General features: G+C 39.0%; 1 protein-coding gene across 1 annotated transcript; it reads left to right on the forward strand.

Annotated features, from left to right (window-relative positions):
- The first annotated feature begins 364 nt into the window (after positions 1 to 364).
- On the forward strand, positions 365 to 13810 carry guca1aa (guanylate cyclase activator 1Aa). The gene is made up of 4 exons (XM_061911965.1): positions 365 to 652; positions 9132 to 9281; positions 12854 to 12947; positions 13027 to 13810. Exons 1-4 carry the CDS (start codon positions 455 to 457, stop codon positions 13152 to 13154), a joined length of 570 nt encoding a protein of 189 aa, XP_061767949.1. The 5' UTR covers positions 365 to 454; the 3' UTR covers positions 13155 to 13810.
- The last annotated feature ends 5759 nt before the right edge of the window (positions 13811 to 19569 follow it).

Raw genomic sequence — 19569 nt, forward strand, 5'->3', positions numbered from 1 at the left:
CCACCACGACATCCTCGGTAGGCCCACATAAGGGCAAGGAAAACTCACACCCAGTGGGACATCGGTGACAATAATGACTATGAGAACCTTAGAGAGGAGGAAAGCAATGGATGTCGAGCGGGTCTAACATGATACTGTGAAAGTTCAATCCACAATGGATCCAACACAGTCGCGAGAGTCCAGTCCAAAGCGGATCCAACACAGCAGCGAGAGTCCCGTTAGTCAGCATATCTGCAGAGGAAGTTTGAGCATCCTTTGTAATGGGATGATTAAACCGCTCATCTGCCCGGATTAAAACCAGGGATTAGACCCAAGAAGGGCACAGTGGTGGGCGTGGTGGACTACAAAAGCTCCCCGCCGGTTCCTGCCCTTCTTCACCCTGTGACGCCCCGCGGTTGTGTGACTGTGAAGCACCACTTCGCAGTAGACCAAGACGGGAGTCGGCGGCGACATCATGGGCAACTCGACAGGCAGCACGGTGGACGACCTGCAGGCGGTGGAGATGCACCTGTGGTACAAGAAGTTCATGACTGAGTGCCCGTCGGGTCAGCTCACCCTGCATGAGTTCAAGCAGTTCTTTGGGCTGCGCGGGCTGGACCCCGAGGCCAACGCCTACATCGAGCAGATGTTCCGTACCTTCGACATGAATAAGGTACTCTTTTGCACTTTAACGCTTGCTTAGTCATGTTTTGACTGCAGTGCAACCTTGCAGTGATTATTCACACTGTTAAAAAAAAAAGTTGATTTTGCTGCAAAAAACTGGCAGCTCAGTCGACAAAAAGTTACTGTAAAAATAAAAGTGGTACTCTTTTTTTTTTTTTTTGTTAACTGTAATCCACTGTAAAAACAACGACCTCAGATCTAATGGCAAAAAAAAAAAATAGCTCAGTAGCTAGAATTTTACCATGCAAATGACATTGGTACACTGTTTTTCCATTTAGAGTAATGCACTGTAAATAGAACAATCAGATTTTACTGTATCACTCAATCAATCAATCAATGTTTATTTATATAGCCCCAAATCACAAATGTCTCAAAGGACTGCACAAACCATTACGACTACAACATCCTCGGAAGAACCCACAAAAGGGCAAGGAAAACTCACACCCAGTGGGCAGGGAGAATTCACATCCAGTGGGACGCCAGTGACAATGCTAACTATGAGAAACCTTGGAGAGGACCTCAGATGTGGGCAACCCCCCCTCTCTAGGGGACCGAAAGCAATGTAAAAATAACAGTGGTAGTTTTTCCAGTTGCAGTAATCCATCCATTTTCGGCCACTTTTTCCCTTATGGGGTCATGTGAGGTGCTGGAGCCTATCCCAGCTGCACACGGCCGGTAGGCGGGGTGCACTCTGGACAAGTCGCCATCTCATGACAATGCACTGTAAAAAATGGTTGTAGATTTTTACGGTGAAAAAATGGCGGCTCAGTCTCTAGAACAGGGGTCACCAACGCGGTGCCCGCTGGCCTGTTCTAAAAATAGCTCAAATATCAGCACTTACCAGTGAGCTGCCTCTATTTTTTAAATTTTATTTATTTACGAGCAAGCTGGTCTCGCTTTGATCGACATTTTTAATTCTAAGAGAGACAAAACTCAAATAGAATTTGAAAATCCAAGAAAATATTTTAAAGACTTGGTTTTGACTGGTTTTAATAAATTAATTTATTGTTTTACTTCGCTTCTTATAATTTTCAGAAAGACAATTTTAGAGAAAAAATACGACCTTAAAAATGATTTTAGGATTTTTAAACACATATACCTTTTTACCTTTTAAATTCCTTCCTCATCATTCCTGACAATTTAAATCAATGTTTAAGTATTTTTTTTTATTGTAAAGAATTATAAATACATTTTAATTTAATTCTTCATTTTAGCTTCCGTTTTTTCGACAAAGAATATTTGCAAATTATTTCTTCAAACTTATTATGATTAAAATTCAAAAAAAGTATTCTGGCAAATCTAGAACATCTGTAGAATCAAATTTAAATCTTATTTCAAAGTCTTTTGAATTTCTTTTAAAATTTTTGTTCTGGAAAATCTAGACGAAATAATGATTTGTCTTTGTTAGAAATATATCTTGGTCCAATTTGTTTTATATTCTAACAAAGTGCAGATTGGATTTTAACCTATTTAAAACATGTCATAAAAATTCTAAAATTAATCTTAATCAGGAAAAATTACTAATGATGTTCCATAAATTCTTTTTTTAATTAAAAAAAAAAAAAGATTCGAATTAGCTAGTTTTTCTCTTCTTTTTTTTGGTTGAATTTTGAATTTTAAAGAGTCGAAATTGAACATAAACTATGATTCAAAATTAAATTTTAATTTTTTTCCTGTTTTCTCCTCTTTTAAACCGTTCAATTAAGTGTTTTTTTAATCATTTATTCTCTACAAAAAACCTTCCGTGAAAGGAAAAAAAATGCACAACAGAATGACAGACAGAAATACCCATTTTTTAAATATATATATAGATTTATTTATCGAAGGTAAATTGAGCAAATTGGCTATTTCTGGCAATTTATTTAAGTGTGTATCAAACTGGTAGCCCTTCGCATTAATCAGTACCCAAGAAGTAGCTCTTGGTTTCAAAAAGTTTGGTGACCCCTGATATAGAATTTTACTGTGAAAATAACAGTAGAAGCACCTTTCTATTTACAATGATGCGCTGTAAAAAGATCATAGATTTCACGATTAAAAAACTGGCTGCACAGTTGCCAGAATTTAAGTGTAAAAATGACAGTGACTTTTATCATCGACACTAAAAGCACTGTAAAAACAACCTTATGATTAAACGGCAAAAACAAACAAACTGGCAGCTCGTTTCCCAAAATTTTAGTGTAAAAACACATATCTTTTTTCTATTTACAGTAATACACTGTACAAATGGCTGTAGAGTTTTATGGTCAATCACTGGCAACTCAGTTGCCAGAATTTTGCCATAAAATTTCAAAGTTTTACTGTTTTTCAGTTTACAATAACGTACTGTAAGAAACACAATTTTAAGTTTAAAAACTGACAGCTAAGTCACCAGAATTTTCCTGTGAAAATAACAGTAGAACCATTTTTCTATTTACAGTAATGCACTGTAAAAAGAAAAAAAGCTCATATTTTACGATTAAAAAACAGTCTGCACAGTTGCCAGGATTTAACCGTAAACGTGACAGTGGCACCTTTTTATCATCGATTATAATGCACTGTTAAAACAACCTTAGGATTAAAGGGCAAAAAACAAAACTGGCAGCTAATTTCCCTAAATGTTACTGTAAAAATATTTTTTTTCTATTTACAGTAATGCACTGTAAAAATGGCTGTAGAGTTTTACAGTAAAAACTCAGTCGCCAGAATTTTGTCATAAAATTAACAGTGGTACTGTCTTTCAGTTTACAATAACGGACTGTAAAAAAAATAAAGATTTTAAGTTTAAAAACTGACAGCTCAGTTGCCAGAATTTTACCGTAAACTTAGTTTTTTACATTTTGGATAACGATGCTACTGTTTAGTATTGGTATGATAATAGTGTAATTTCTTTTCCATTTTTATGTTTGAAAAAGCTTCAATTATGCCAAAAATACACGGAATATACTTTTAAAAATTTGAGTGATGCCGCAAACTTTAAAGCATGATGTAGCGCATGGGTGTCAAACTCTGGCCCGCGGGCCAAATTTGGCCCGCCATGTAATTTCATTTGGCCCTTGAGGTAATATCAAATTAAGATTAGAGCTGGCCCGCCGGTATTATACAGCGGCGATGCCTCTGAAACACTGCATCCACCGCTGATACGTTTACTTGCCAACCCTCACGATTTTCTCGGGAGACTCCCAAAGTTCAGTGCCCCTCCCGAAAATCTCCAGAGGCAACCATTCTTCCGAATTTCTCCCGATTTCCACCCGGACAACAATATCGGGGGCATGCCTTAAAGGCACTGCCTTTAGCGTCCTCTACAGCCTGTCGTCACGTCCGCTTTTCCGCCATACATACAACATGCCGGCCCTGTCACATAGTATATGCGGCTTTAACACACACAAGTGAATTCAAGCCATACTTGATCAACACCAATAAGGGTCACACTGAGGGTGGCCTTATAAACAACTTTAACACTTTTACAAATATGCGCCACACTGTGAAGCCACACCAAACAAGAATTACAAACACATTTCGGGAGAACATCCGCACCGTAGCACAACATAAACTCAACAGAAGAAATACCCAGAAGCCATTGCAGCACTAACTCTTCCGGGACGCTACAATATACATCCCCGCTATCACCATACCCCGCTCCCCCAATTTTTATTTAAATTTTTATCTGATATGCCATTGATATTTTTTAATCATTATTATTATAATTTGAAACTCGATTTTGTATGTGACTATAAAGTTATATAAGCCTTGCTTGTTCAATATTTAATGCAAAACTTGTTTGGGTCCCTATTAAAAGGTTAATTTGTTCAACCTTGGCCCGCGGCTTTGTTCAGTTCTAAATTTTGGCCCACTCTGTATTTGAGTTTGACACCCCTAATGTAGCGAAACACAACTTCAAAGCATTAAACAACACTGAAAGCATTTAGAATATTAGTATGTAGAAGTAAATCATGGAACGGATCAATTACAGAATTTAAACATTGGATTAATATAATCCATGTTAAGAAAGAGTATAAGCATATGGTGCTCAACATATAGGGTGCTAATAGTGTCATTTTCAGTTACTTATTATGGGATGGGGGTTGGTTGGATCGAATAAATTTGGCTTCTTCCTACTCCTTTTAGACAAGTTGAACTATTCAAGAGTCAGTTTTATTGTGCTTGTAAACCTTAAATATGTGCCAAAAAAATGTCATTCATTCATTTGTTCATGCCCAGGACATTAATAAAGTTCCATCTAATATATTAACAGTAGGAAAACATAAACCGTGCAGAAGTACGGCGTTGTTTCGTCGGATAGTAGTTGTATGTTTATGATTAGGTTTGTCCTGCATCATATTGACAAAAAGTGGCTAGGAGGGATGTCGTACTGCAGGGGCTCCAAGCACATGCAAGCCCCTGGGCTTGTGTAAAGTTTGAAAAGATAATTGTTATCCCATTGGGTTGAGTTTTTTCTTGCCCTGATGTGGGATGTCTTTGTGGCTTGTGCAGCCCTTTGAGACACTCGTGATTTAGGTCTGTATAAGTAAACATTGATTGATTGCATTGATTGAAAATCTGCTATTTAAATGTGTAATTCACAAAAAAAATAAATAAAAAGGGACATCATAAATGTTTCTATAAAATAAATATATCAGTGACAGTTCCATAACAAGGTTGCTCGAATCAAAGAGGAATCCCTAAGACTAACTATCAAAAATGCAAAATGGTTTGTTGTACCTGGCTAACAGAAAACCTAAATTTGAACACTTTACATCAGGGGTGCCCACACTTTTTCTGCAGGCGAGCTACTTTTCAATTGACCAACTCGAGGGGATCTACCTCATTTATATATATCATTTATATTTATTTATTTATGAAAGAGACATTTTTGTAAACAAGTTGAATGTGTTTAATGATAATACAAGCATGTGTAACACATATAGATGTCTTTCTTTCACAAAGACAAGAATATAAGTTGGTGTATTACCTGATTCTGATGACTTGCATTGATTGGAATCAGACAGTAATGATGATAACGCCCACATTTTCAAATTGAGGAGAAAAAAAGTTGTCCTTTCTGTACAATACCACATGAAAGTGGTTGGTTTTTGGCATCTAATTCATCCAGCTTCCATACACTTTACAAGAAAAACATTGGCGGCAAATTCCGTAGCTTGCTTGATTGACATTCACGGCACCCGAGGGTCTTGTGAGAGGACGCTGGCTGCTGCCAGTTCATTATTATGAAAAAATGACACAGAGGAAGGCGAGAAACACTTTATTTCAACAGACTTTCGCGCCGTCCCTTCCGTCAAAACTCTAAAGGCCGACTGCACATTTCCTATCTTCACAATAAAAGCCCTGCTTCATGCTGCCTGCGCTAACAAAATAAGAGTCTCGGAAAGCTGGCGTGCACAAGTGATGTGCACGCCAGCTTTCTGAGGGATCGCTTGTGCACGCCAGTTTTCCGAGACTCTGTATTTAGTTAGCGCAGGCAGCATGAAGCAGGGCTTTTATTGTGAAGATAGGAAATGTGCAGTCGGCCTTTAGAGTTTTGACGGAAGGTACGGCGCGAGAGTCTGTTGAAATAAAAAGTGTTTCTCGCCTTCCTCTCGGTCATATTTTCATAATAATGATCTTGCAGCAGCCAGCGTCATCTCACAAGACCCTCCGGTACCGTGAATGTCATTTAAGTGACGTCTTGGTGAAGATTGATGATCACTCATTTTTAGGTCTATTTTTTTTAAAAGCCTGGCTGGAGATCGACTGACACACCCCCCGCGGTCGACTGGTAGCTCGCGATCGACGTAATGGGCACCCCTGCTTTACATGATGCAGACGTCATAACGTCATCAAAGCTCCCCTTTGGGCATTCACGTTACCGGTAATCAGCAGCATTTTAGAACACGGATGAGGTGATAGAAGAAAAGTATAAATATAATAAATGTATTTGTGGCAACATAGGAGAAAGTTATGTCTGTTTGTATCTCATTGCACATAACTGTGGTAAGTTCAAAGAAATTGGAATTCGGTTAGAAATAGAGATGTCACTTTAAAGACCGGGAGATACTGGACCCACAGAACTGCACTAATAATAATGTAATCATAAAAATAGCGATGCATAATTATGAGTCTTACTAGCTAATTTCAACCTTACATATTTAAGTGAATAATGGGTTATTACGACTACTTTATATTAAAATTGTTGGCTTTTTTGTAAGGAGGTATAACTACATCTTTAAAAATTCACAAACCTAAGTAAAGTTTTTACATGTGTTTTAAAAAGCTGGTTTCAACTAACTCCATGCAAGCAATAAATACAGTGGGGCAAAAAAGTATTTAGTCAGCCACCGATTGTGCAAGTTCTCCCACTTAAAATGATGACAGAGGTCTGTAATTTTCATCATAGGTACACTTCAACTGTGAGAGACAGAATGTGAAAAAAAAAGTTGTATTTAATTTATTTATTTGTAAATTATGGTGGAAAATAAGTATTTGGTCAACCATTCAAAGCTCTCACTGATGGAAGGAGGTTTTGGCTCAAAATCTCACGATCCTTAACACGGATCAATCGTCCTGTCCCCTTAGCAGAAAAACAGTCCCAAAGCATGATGTTTCCACCTCCATGCTTCACAGTAGGTATGGTGTTCTTGGGATGCAACTCAGTATTCTTCTTTCTCCAAACACGGCGAGTTGAGTTTATACCAAAAAGTTCTATTTTGGTTTCATCTGACCACATGACATTCTCCCAATCCTCTGCTGTATCATCCATGTATCCATTTTGGTATAAACTCAACTCGTCGTGTTTGGAGGAAGAAGAATACTGAGTTGAATCCAATCCAATCCACTTTATTTATATAGCACATCCAAACAACAATAACGTTTCCAAACTGCTGCACAGCCATGTTAAAAACAATATTATGCTCCACCAATGACTGAATAAAACAAAAAAAAAAATAAATAAAAACAATAAAAAAACAAATATGATTAAAACTATTTTAAAGGGTAAAATCAATTAAAACAGTAAAATAAAAATCAAAGTGTATAACACACAGAGGACCACACAACTCACGTAGTGTTAAAAGCCAAAGAATAAAAGTGGGTCTTAAGACGAGACTTAAAACACTCCACTGTGGAAGCAGTTTGAACATGGAGGGGCAGAGAGTTCCAGAGCTTAGGGCCGACCACAGACAAGGCCCTGTCTCCCCTGGTCTTAAGTCTGGTCTTGGGCACCACGAGCTGGAGCTGGCTTTCGGACCTCAGAGCGCGCGCAGAAATGTAAATTTGGATAAGGTCCGAGATATATTGAGGTGCCAGTCCATGTAAAGATTTAAAAACAAACAGCAATGTTTTAAAATCAATTCTAAAATGAACAGGGAGCCAGTGCACACTCTGAAGAATTGGGGTTATATGCTGGCGTTTCCTGGCCCCTGTTAAAAGTCGTGCTGCCGCGTTCTGGACTAACTGCAACCGGGAGAGAGCTTTTTGGCTAATGCCAGCATAAAGTGCATTGCAGTAGTCCAGGCCACTTGAAATAAAAGCATGCACGACTTGTTCAAAAAGGTTAAAAGATAAAAAACGGTTTAACCTTTACTAAAAGACGAGGGTGATAAAAACACAATTTTAAAACGCCATTGACTTGTTTGTCTAGTTTAAAATCGCTGTCTATAGTGACGCCAAGGCACCCCAAGAACACCATACCTACTGTGAAGCATGGGGGTGGAAACATCATGCTTTGGGGCTGTTTTTCTACTAAGGGGACAGGACGATTGATCCATGTTAAGGAAAGAATGAATGGGGCCATGTATCGTGAGATTTTGAGCCAAAACCTCCTTCCATCAGTGAGAGCTTTGAATGGCTGACCGAATACTTATTTTCCACCATAATTAACAAAAAAAATATTTAAAATTCCTAAAATGTGAATTCCTGGATTTTTTTTTTCACATTCTGTCTCTCACAGTTGAAGTGTACCTATGATGAAAATTACAGACCTCTGTCATGATTTTAAGTGGGAAGAACTTGCACAATCGGCGGCTGACTAAATACTTTTTTGCCCCACTGTATGATGCGTGGTCAACGTTGGGTTTAGGTTAAGGATTGAGGCCAAGAATTTGGCGCCACACCCCCGAGCCTGTAAATATAATCTCCTGAAACGCTGACCTCCAGCTCAATTCTATGGAGGACGTCTCTTAGTCAGAGACAGGGTCATCACAGGATGTGTCTGTCTGGCGGGGGCTGCAGGTTCCCGATTTAGAAACGGGACGACAGTAATCTTAATGCATGATCTGAAATGTCAGATTATCTCTCTGTTGCTTGCAGGGAGAGTCCTTGCTCTCCTTGACACGCTTCACCTTCAGCCTGGGTGATCAGGTGGTAGTAAAAAAACTAAGGAGGCAGGAGTTGGGGTGTTGGGGACATAAAGCATCACGGCCTACACGAGCAATCCTAGGTACTGTGAAAATACACCCCTAGTGGCTGAGACCATGCAAAAGTTGTGTGCCCCATAGGACGGCTACATCGACTTCATGGAGTACGTGGCGGCGCTGAGCCTGGTGATGCGCGGCAAGATGGAGCACAAGCTGCGCTGGTACTTCAAGCTCTACGACGTGGACGGCAACGGCTGCATAGACCGCCATGAGCTGCTCAACATCATAAAGGTTTGACTTTCCCACAAAGCAGGTTAACTGAAAACTTTGAGTATGTCAAGACTGACATGAGGGAATTTTAGGGTTTATTTACCCTTCCAAGATAGAGGGATAAGTAAAACTCTGAGTCAGTTACCATGGTAACTTCCTCTGTGAACCAAATCTTGAAGGAACCTGAGATTTTTTCCATGTCTCTTCCTTTCCGATAAACGTGTGTGTTCATTTGTAAGCAGCAAACGTTAAAATATAATATCAATATTATTCATATCCATCCATCCATTTCCTGCCGCTTATTTCGGGGGGGCGCTGGTGCCTATCTCAGCTACAATTGGGCAGAAGGCGGTGTACACCCTGGACAAGTCGCCACCTCATCACAGGGCCAATACAGATAAACAGACAACATTCACACTCACATTCACACACTAGGGCCAGTTTAGTGTTGCCAATCAACCTATCCCCAGGTGCATGTCTTTGGAGGTGGGAGGAAGCTGGAGTACCCGGAGGGAACCCACGCAGTCACGGGGAGAACATGCAAACTCCACACAGAAAGATTCCGAGCCCAGGATTGAACCCAGGACTACTCAGGACCTTCGTATTGTGAGGCAAACGCACTAACTCCTCTGCCACCGTGCTGCCCTATTTTTCATATCATTTAATATATTGATATCAATAAACACTGACTGCTAAGGAAATAATATATTTTTAGTCAATTAAGAAAATCTGTGATTTGTAGATATTTATATTAAATGTATTTTCCTGGATTAAAAAAGGTCTAAAGAAAAATATACATTATTTAGTTATTCATTATTAATGGGTTGTACTTGTATAGCGCTTTTCTACCTTCAAGGTACTCAAAGCGCTTTGACACTACTTCCACATTTACCCATTCACACACACATTCACACACTGATGGAGGGAGCTGCCATGCAAGGCGCCAACCTGCACCCATCAGGAGCAAGGGTGAAGTGTCTTGCTCAGGACACAACGGACGTGACGAGGTTGGTACTAGGTGGGATTTGAACCAGGGACACTCGGGTTGCGCACGGCCACTCTTCCACTGCGCCACGCCGTCCCTATTATTGCGTATATAACTAGAATATATGTTACAGCCTGTAAGAAAAAACCCGTTTTTGTCCATTACTTGATTTGATGTACTGTATATTACATTCAGTTTAAATCATATATTTGTTTTAATAAATATATAGATTGTTTTTGGTATTTCATCATTGATATGTGAGCTATATTAGTCACAATAAACAAAGTAGCCTGCCAACAGCTGACATTTTTGAATGGATGAAAATGGATGGATATTTATTTTTCATTAAATATAATTGAAAACATCCATCCATTCATCCATTTCCTACCGCTTATTCCCTTTTTTTGGGGGGTCGCGAGGGGCGCTGGCGCCTATCTTAGCTACAATCGGGCGGAAGGCGGTGTACACCCTGGACAAGTCACCACCTCATCGCAGGGCCAACACAGATAGTCAGACAACATTCACACTCACATTCACACACTAGGGCCAATTTAGATATTAAATATTATTTTTAACTGCTTCCACCTAAATTAAAATTTTATTTTATTCTGTATCAATCCTCCACATTTTACCTGTTGACTAAAAAGAAAATGTGATGAGATATTAAATAAATATTAAGTGTCTATTCATCAATTCAACACTTCATCTGGATTCATGAACTTAATTCTAAATATTTCTTCACAAAAAAATAAATCTTTATGGAACATGTCCACAAAAAATGTAGCTGTCAACACTGAATATTGCATTGTTGCATTTCTTTTCACAGTTTATGAACTTACATTCATATTTTGTTGAAGTATTATTCAATAAATATATTTATAAAGGATTTTTGGATTGTTGCTATTTTTAGAATATTTTTGTAAATATCTGACGTACCCCTTGGCATACCTTCAAGTACCCCCAGGGGTACACGTACCCCCATTTGAGAACCACTGCATTAAGGTACTTTTCAATAACGTACAATTCCCTTTTTCTCTTGCACAACTTCGTTTCTTGTTTTGTGTTCGACGTATTATGTCTTACTCTTACTTCTGTTAAAATGCACCTAATTTAAACAAAATAAAAACAATAATTCAAAATATAAATATTCAAACTAATGCATTGTCTTTGGCAGTAATTATCTCTCACTTCAGTCTGATATTATTTTACTGTCTTACTTTTCTTTCTAAAAAAAATAATATAGTCATATTCACCATAAAACCACCTTAACTCAGTTTCAGCAAGGTAGGGAAAGATGGTGAACCATAGAATTTGCGCTTCTTTGATCATGTTTTTATTGTTGTGATCTTAACTCAGAGTCAACATACACAGGATTGTTTAAAGGCCTCCTGAAATGAGATTTTCTTATTTAAACGGGGATAGCAGGTCCATTCTATGTGTCATACTTGATCATTTCGCGATATTGCCATATTTTTGCTAAAAGGATGTAGTAGAGAACATCGACGATAAAGTTTGCAACTTTTGTTTGCTAATAAAAAAGCCTTGCCTGAACCAAAACGAGCAGACAATGTGCGCGTGACGTCACTGGTTGTAGAGCTCCTCACATTGTTTACAATCATAGCCACCAGCAGCTAGAGCGATTCGGACCTAGAAAGCGACAATTCCCCCATTTATTTGAGCGAGGAAGAAAGATTCGTGGATGAAGATAGTGAGAGTGAAGGACTAGAAAGAAAACAAAGACAGGGCAGTGGGAGCGATTCAGATGTTATTAGAAACATTTACTAGGATAATTCTAGAAAATCCCCTGCTTATTGTGTTACTAGTGTTTTAGTGAGATTATATAGTACCTGAAAGTCGGAGGGGTGTGGCCACAGGTGTGTTGACCGCCAGTGTCTCTGAGGGAAGCCACGCAGCTGCAGGAGGACGCAAGCTCCGCTCATAACTACGGTAAGAGCAGACTTATTACCACAATTTTCTCACCGAAACCTGCCGGTTGACATGTAATCAGGAACCATGTTCGCTTGACCGCTCTGTTCCATAGTAAAGCTTCCCCTTCGGGAATTTTAAACAAGGAAACACCGGCTGTGTTTGTGTTGCTAAAGGCAGCTGCAATACACCGTTTCCCACCTCCATCTTTCTACTTTGACTTCTTCATTATTAATTATACAAATTGCAAAATTTTCAGCAACACAGATGTCCAGAATACTGTGTAATTGTGCGATTAAAGCAGACTACTTATACTTTGGATCGGGCTGGAAGAACATGTCAGCTACAACCCGTGACGTCATAGCGCGACGTTTTCAACAGGACACTTTGCGGGAAATTTAAAATTGCAATTTAGTAAACTAAAAAGGCCGTATTGGCATGTGTTGCAATGTTAATATTTCATCATTGATGTATAAACTATCAGACTGCGTAGTCGGTAGTAGTGGGTTTCAGAAGGCCTTTAAATTAACTAAGATCAGCTATTCTGAGTTTCCCATCTTGTGGTAAATCAACTCAGACTTCAGGTTTGGACTCAAGAGGTTGTTGAACCTTCTCCCGGAAATACCCCTAGGACTTAATAGGAATATTGTTAATGATTATTATGATGATCTTGTCGCCTTAGGCCATTCGCGCCATCAATGGCAACGAAAACCAGGAAACGACGGCAGAGGACTTCACAAACAACGTGTTTGACAGGATCGACATCAATGGCGATGGTGATTGCTAATAATTTTTAGCCTTTTGAGATGTGGTTTAATGCGGACTAACGTGTGCCCGCCACCTGCGATCCTACAGGCGAACTCTCCCTGGAGGAGTTTGTGGCAGGCGCTCGCACAGACAACGACTTCATGGAGGTGATGATGAAAAGTCTGGACCTGTCCCACATCGTGGCCATGATCCACAACAGAAGGCACAGCGTTTAGGACAATTATTTGTATTATTCAGTGATTATGCCATATTTAGGTTACTGTATCACAAGATGAACGCTGACAAATAATCCACACTTAAATTGATGGAAGTTATCTAAAAAAAAAAGCATTACAAGTATTTGAAAAATGGCCCACTGTGTTGCATCATTGCAGAATACTCGAGAAATATAGCCCACTCAATAGGAAAAATAAAGTATGCTGATTCACTTCTTGTATATACAATGCTTAATAACCTAGAGCACAGCCTCTCAAAAAGTTGAAGTTTTTATTATGAAATATGTATTTTATCAACTGTTTTATGTATTTGTGTAATGTACAAGGTCAATGTATGGCAGTGAGGGTCTGCAACAGCATTTTGATACTTAAATCTTGGAATTGTACGTGTAAATATTGTGAATGTTTTCATTTTAAAATCAACTTGCCAAGGTACTAGAGATGGAATTTCACCATTAGTTATACTATCACATACTGTATAATACATATCAAAAGTTAATTAATATTTGAATAACCTAAATCTAAAACAAATATTTTTATGTGTAAATTTCCAACATGTTTAAATAAGTTGCGAGGATGCAACACAGAATCATCGTGATTTCATTTTTTTGATTTGAAGTGCTTGTTTGTACAATAAAATAAAGATGATCACTCGTTGTGTGTACATTTTCAGGTGAAAAGAAAATGACAATATGATAGAGTAACTTTAGTCGTCGGGCTTAGGATCCGAGACACACTCATACGCGCCAATCAAAAAGCCCATTTTTAAAGCATTGACCATTACTGGTGAATTGGTCGCAGGCGTGACCGCGGGAAATTCACGATTGAATACAAATTTAGGATTTTTTAAAAGCTGGAGCATTAAAAAAAAAAAAAAAAAACGTTTACAAACTTCTTTGTAACATAGTAATTAGGGCTGCGAATCTTTGGGTGTCCCACGATTCGATTCAATATCGATTCTTGGGGTCGCGATTCGATTATATATAGATTTTTTTCGATTCAACGCGATTGTCAATTCAAAAACTATATTTTTTCGATTCAAACGATTCTGTATTCATTCGATACATAGGATTTCAGCAGGATCTACCCCAGTCTGCTGACATGCTAGCAGAGTAGTAGATTTTTTTTTAAAAAGCTTTTATAATTATAAAGGACAATGTTTTATCAACTGATTGCAATAATGTAAATTTGTTTTAACTATTAAACGAACCAAAAATATGACTTACTTTATCTTTGTGAAAATATTGGACACAGTGTGTTGTCAAGCTTATGAGATGTGATACAAGTGTAAGCCACTGTGACACTAATGTTCTTTTTTTTTTTTTATAAATGTCTAATGATAATGTCAATGAGGGATTTTTAATCACTGCTATGCTGAAATTATAACTAATATTGATACTGTTGTTGATAATATTCATTTTTGTTTCACTACTTTTGGTTTGTTTTGTGTCGTGTTTGTGTCTCCTCTCAATTGCTCTGTTTATTGCAGTTCTGAGTGTTGCTGGGTCGGGTTCGGTTTTGGTTTTGGAATTGGATTGCATTGTTATGGCATTGCTGTGTATTGGTTTGTTGGATTGATAAAAAAATAAATAAAAAAATCGATTTAAAAAAAAAAAAAAAGAATCGATTCTGAATCTGAATAGTAATGCTTCCTGATGCCAAGCCAATCTGTGGCCACGATACTAAACAGCTCTGATTGGTTCAGATTTAGGCCCCCAATAAACTAGAGTATTGACAGGGCCAGCCTTGGCCAAATCAGGGTCCTAAGCATAATTTTATTTGCAGGCCCCCAAACCCCTATCACAATTCCTTTTTATTGATGTGAAACGATTAGTGGTTGGAAAATACTCTTAAACAGTAGTAATAGTTACTGGTGAGTCTTTGCTATGCCAAAAAAGTAATTACTAACTGAATTGCTCTAAAATAAATCTAATTAATTAGATTGATTGGCAACACTAAAAATTGGCCCTAGTGTGTGAATATGAGTGTGAATGTTGTCTATCTGTGTTGGCCCTGCGATGAGGTGGCGACTTGTCCAATCATACACCCGCCTTCCGCCCGATTGTAGCTGAGATAGGCATCAGCAACCCCCGCGACCCCAAAGGGAATGAGCGGTAGAAAATGGATGGATGGATGGAAAGTAGTTATTGCGTTACCTAAAAAAACCCAACTTCAAATACCAGGCTTATGCAGTTGCTATGGTTCATGAGCCCCGTGTGTATGTGCCTTTAAAAAGCGGAGCCTGTTGCTAAGTGACAATGGCATTGGCTTATCTATGTTTGTTAGCTGAGACTCGCAGTCTGCGGGCAGTGAGAGCATCGGTGTTAAATATTTCCACCAGATCGTGTCAGCGCGAGTTAATAAATGCAGTTGCTATGGTTCATGAGCCCAATATGTGCCTTCTAAAGGAGGAGCCTGTTGCTTAGTGACGGTTGACGCTATAGCGCCCAGATGGTAGCATTAGCTCAGGGGCACTCACGCTTTTTCTGCAGGTGAGCTACTTTTCAATTGACCAAGTCGAGGAGATCTACCTCATTCCTATTTATAATTTATATTTATTTATTTATGAAAGAGACATTTTTGTTAACAAGTTAATGGAGTTTAATGATAATACAAGCATGTTTAACACACATAGATTCCTTTCTTTCATGAAGACAAGAATATAAGTTGGTGTATTTGATTCTGATGACTTGCATTGATTGGAATTAGACAGTGGTGCTGATAACGTCCGCATTTTCAAATGGAGGAAAAAAAAAAAGTCCTCCTTTCTGTCCAATACCACATGAAAGTGGTTGGATTTGGCATCTCATTTGTCCAACTTGCATACTCGTTTTTAAACACTTTGTTATGAGAGTAGCATATGTGTGTGGCCCTTTAATGTCTGGCAGCAGGTGAGTGACGTCAGTGAGTGTGCGGGTGGGCAAGCAAGTGAGAAAGCGGTCGCTGAGGGCGGGGGAGAAATACATTGGCATCAAACTCCGTAGCTTGCTAGCTTGTGCACGCTAGCTTTCTGAGACTCTTATTTTGTTAGCACAGGCAGGATGAAACAGGTCTTTTATGGTGAAGACAGGAACTGTGCAGTCGGTCTTTAGAGTTTTGACAGTAGGTACGGAGTCTCTAGAAATAAAATGTGTTTCTCTGCGTCCGCCCTGTTAGTGATTTTTTTCTTAAATATGAGCTCGCAGCAGCCAGCGTCATCTCACAAGATCCTCGGGTGCCGAGAATGTCAAACAACTGACGAAAGTGAAGTCTTGGTATGATTGATAATTGCTCATTTTTATGTCTATTTTTTAATGCCTGGCTTGAGATCGACTGACACACCCTCCGAGATCGACCAGTCGATCGCGATCGACGTAACGCCCACCCCTGCATTAGCTTATCTATGTGCGGCAGAGACATGTTTTAAATATTTCTATCGGATTGTGTCAGCGCGACTTTATAAGATTGAATGTGCTTTGATGGCTGTATTCTCCTTCACAAAATGGGTAGTGTTGGATTGCAAGCTTGTCACTGAGATGTTGAGTACTCCCTCGAAGTAGTATGTGTGTGTACTTACACGTTTGCCGTGCAATGTCGCCTCCTTCTATTTGATATCAAGTTCATTTCAGTGTGGTGCTGGTTGTTGCTTTCAATAGTAAAAATATATTCCTGCATTGAACTTGCTGTGCTTCTGACGCTGTCTTGTCAACCACATCAAGAGTAGCTGCCACGTTACATCAAACGTCTCGCTAATGGCATTGTAAGCTACTTACAAGTCTTTAGGTCACTTGTTACAAGAAAAAGTAACTCCATTATATAAAGCCGTTATTCGGATCACTAGAACAGTACTCCGGCTTCCTCCCATCTCCAAAGACATGCACCTGGGGATAGGTTGATTGGCAACACTAAAATAGTGTGTGAATGTTGGCTGTCTATCTGTGTTGGCCCTGCGATGAGGTGGCGACTTGTCCAGGGTGTACCCCGCCTTCTGCCCGATTGTAGCTGAGATAGGCGCCAGCGCCCCTCGCCACCCCAAAAGGGAATAAGCGGTAGTAAATGGATGGATGGATAGAACAGTGGTTCTCAAATGGGGGTACGCATACCCTTGGGGGTACTTGAAGGTATGCCAAGCGTTACGTGAGGTTTTTTTTTAAATATTCTAAAAATAGCAACAATTCAATCAATCAATCAATGTTCATTTATATAGCCCTAAATCACTAGTGTCTCAAAGGGCTGCACAAACCACTACGACATCCTCGGTAGGCCCACATAAGGGCAAGGAAAACTCACACCCAGTGGGACGTCGGTGACAATAATGACTATGAGAACCTTGGAGAGGACCCCCCCCTCTAGGGGACCGAAAGCAATGGATTAAAAAATCCTTTATAAATATATTTATTGAATAATACTTCAACAAAATATGAATGTAACTTCATAAACTGTGAAAAAAAATACAATGCAATATTCAGTGTTGACAGCTAGATTTTTTATGGACATGTTCCATAAATATTGCTGTTAAACATTTATTTTTTTGTGAAGAAATGTTTAGAATTTAGTTCATGAATCCACGTGGATTTCTATTACAATCCCCAAAGAGGGCACTTTAAGTTGATGATTACTCCAAAGTGTAGAAATCTTTATTTATAATTGAATCACTTGTTTATTTTTCAATAAGTTTTTAGTTAATTTTATATCTTTTTTTCCAAATAGTTCAAGAAAGACCACTGCAAATGAGCAATATTTTGCACTGTTATACAATTCAATAAATCAAAAACTGATGACATAGTGCTGTATTTTACTTCTTTATCTCTTTTTTTCAACCAAAAATGCTTTGCTCTGATTAGGGGGTACTTGAATTAAAAACATTTTCACAGGGGGTACATCACTGAAAAAAGGTTGAGAACCACTGCACTAGAAAACCCATCCATCCATCGGGGGACGGCGTGGCAAAGTTGGTAGAGTGGCTGTGCCAGCAATTTGAGGGTTACTGGTTCAATCCCCACCTTCTACCATCCTAGTCACGTCCGTTGTGTCCTTGGGCAAGACACTTCACCCTTGCTCCTGATGGGTCCTGGTGAGCGCCTTGCATGGCAGCTCCCGCCATCAGTGTGTGAATGTGTGTGTGAATGGGCGAATGTGTAAATACTGTCAAAGCGCTTTGGGCTCCTTAAAAAGGGGTAGAAAAGCGCTATACAAGTACAACCCATTTACCATCATCCATCCATGGTATACTGCTTGTCCCTTTCGGGGTCACGGGGGTGCTGGAGCCTATCGCATTCGGGCGTGAGGCGAGGTACACCCTGGACAAGTCAGGGCCAACATAGACAGACAAGCGATTTTTTAAATATTAATCCAATTTAGATTTATCTTGATGCTTGTTTTGTACTACAACACAATAATGGGAAAGAAACTGTTCAATAATTTATTGAAATATAATACATTTAACATAATTAAAACAATTTATAAAACTTCCAGACAACCCAGTACGATTGTACGATTAGAAGACCAGCACAAATACCCGGTTCCCCATAAGAAACAATGTAAACATGACTTATTGGTTCTAGCCTTGACAAGAGTCCCTAATTTAGTAAAAGAAACACACTTTGAAGACTCATCTGTACATATAAATAAACAAAAGATAAATGAGTTGTACTTGTATAGCGCTTTTCTACCTTCAAGGTACTCAAAGCGCTTTGACACTACTTCCACATTCACCCATTCACACACTGATGGAGGGAGCTGCCTTGCACAGCGCTAACCAGCACCCATCAGGAGCAAAGGTGAAGTGTCTTGCTCAAGGACACAACGGACGTGACGAGGTTGGTACTATGTGGGGTTTGAACCAGGGACCCTGAGGTTGCGCACGGCCACTCTCCCATCTTCTGCTGCGTTCACAACTGCAACACAATCTCCTGTGGATAGCTCCATCAAACAACGTACAGTAATCCTACATTCATCCTTGTTTATTGGTTTCAAGCCTGACTGTTAAATGAATGTCTAAAATAGGATGTAATAATTATAAGTCAAATGGAGTATTGTCATAACTAGAGCATAGCATAACTATTTAAGACCTTCTAAATATATTTTATAAACAGGTAATTATGAGAGCCCTTTAGACATGAAATAACACCCACAGTGTCATCTTTACAGTCAATTTTTCTGTTCAATCCAATGTAATAAGGCTGCATAAGGTTAGCCAATCAGTGAACACGATACTGAAAAGTGTACTCTGATTAACTTGGTCTCATCCAGCGGCCAATACTACTGTAGCATTGATATTTCACAATGTTATTGTTTGAAAATGTTTAAAAAGCTCAAAGATAGAAAAATAAAATGTTGATGAATAATAAAATGTTGAATATGCGTCGCAGCAACTGTCAAACAATAGATGGACTGTATTTGAGAAAGGTGGGAGAGGGGAGAAAAAGAGGTCAAA

The sequence above is a fragment of the Nerophis ophidion genome, linkage group LG10 (genome assembly GCF_033978795.1).
Source record: "Nerophis ophidion isolate RoL-2023_Sa linkage group LG10, RoL_Noph_v1.0, whole genome shotgun sequence".
Classification (NCBI taxonomy): Eukaryota; Metazoa; Chordata; class Actinopteri; order Syngnathiformes; family Syngnathidae; genus Nerophis; species Nerophis ophidion.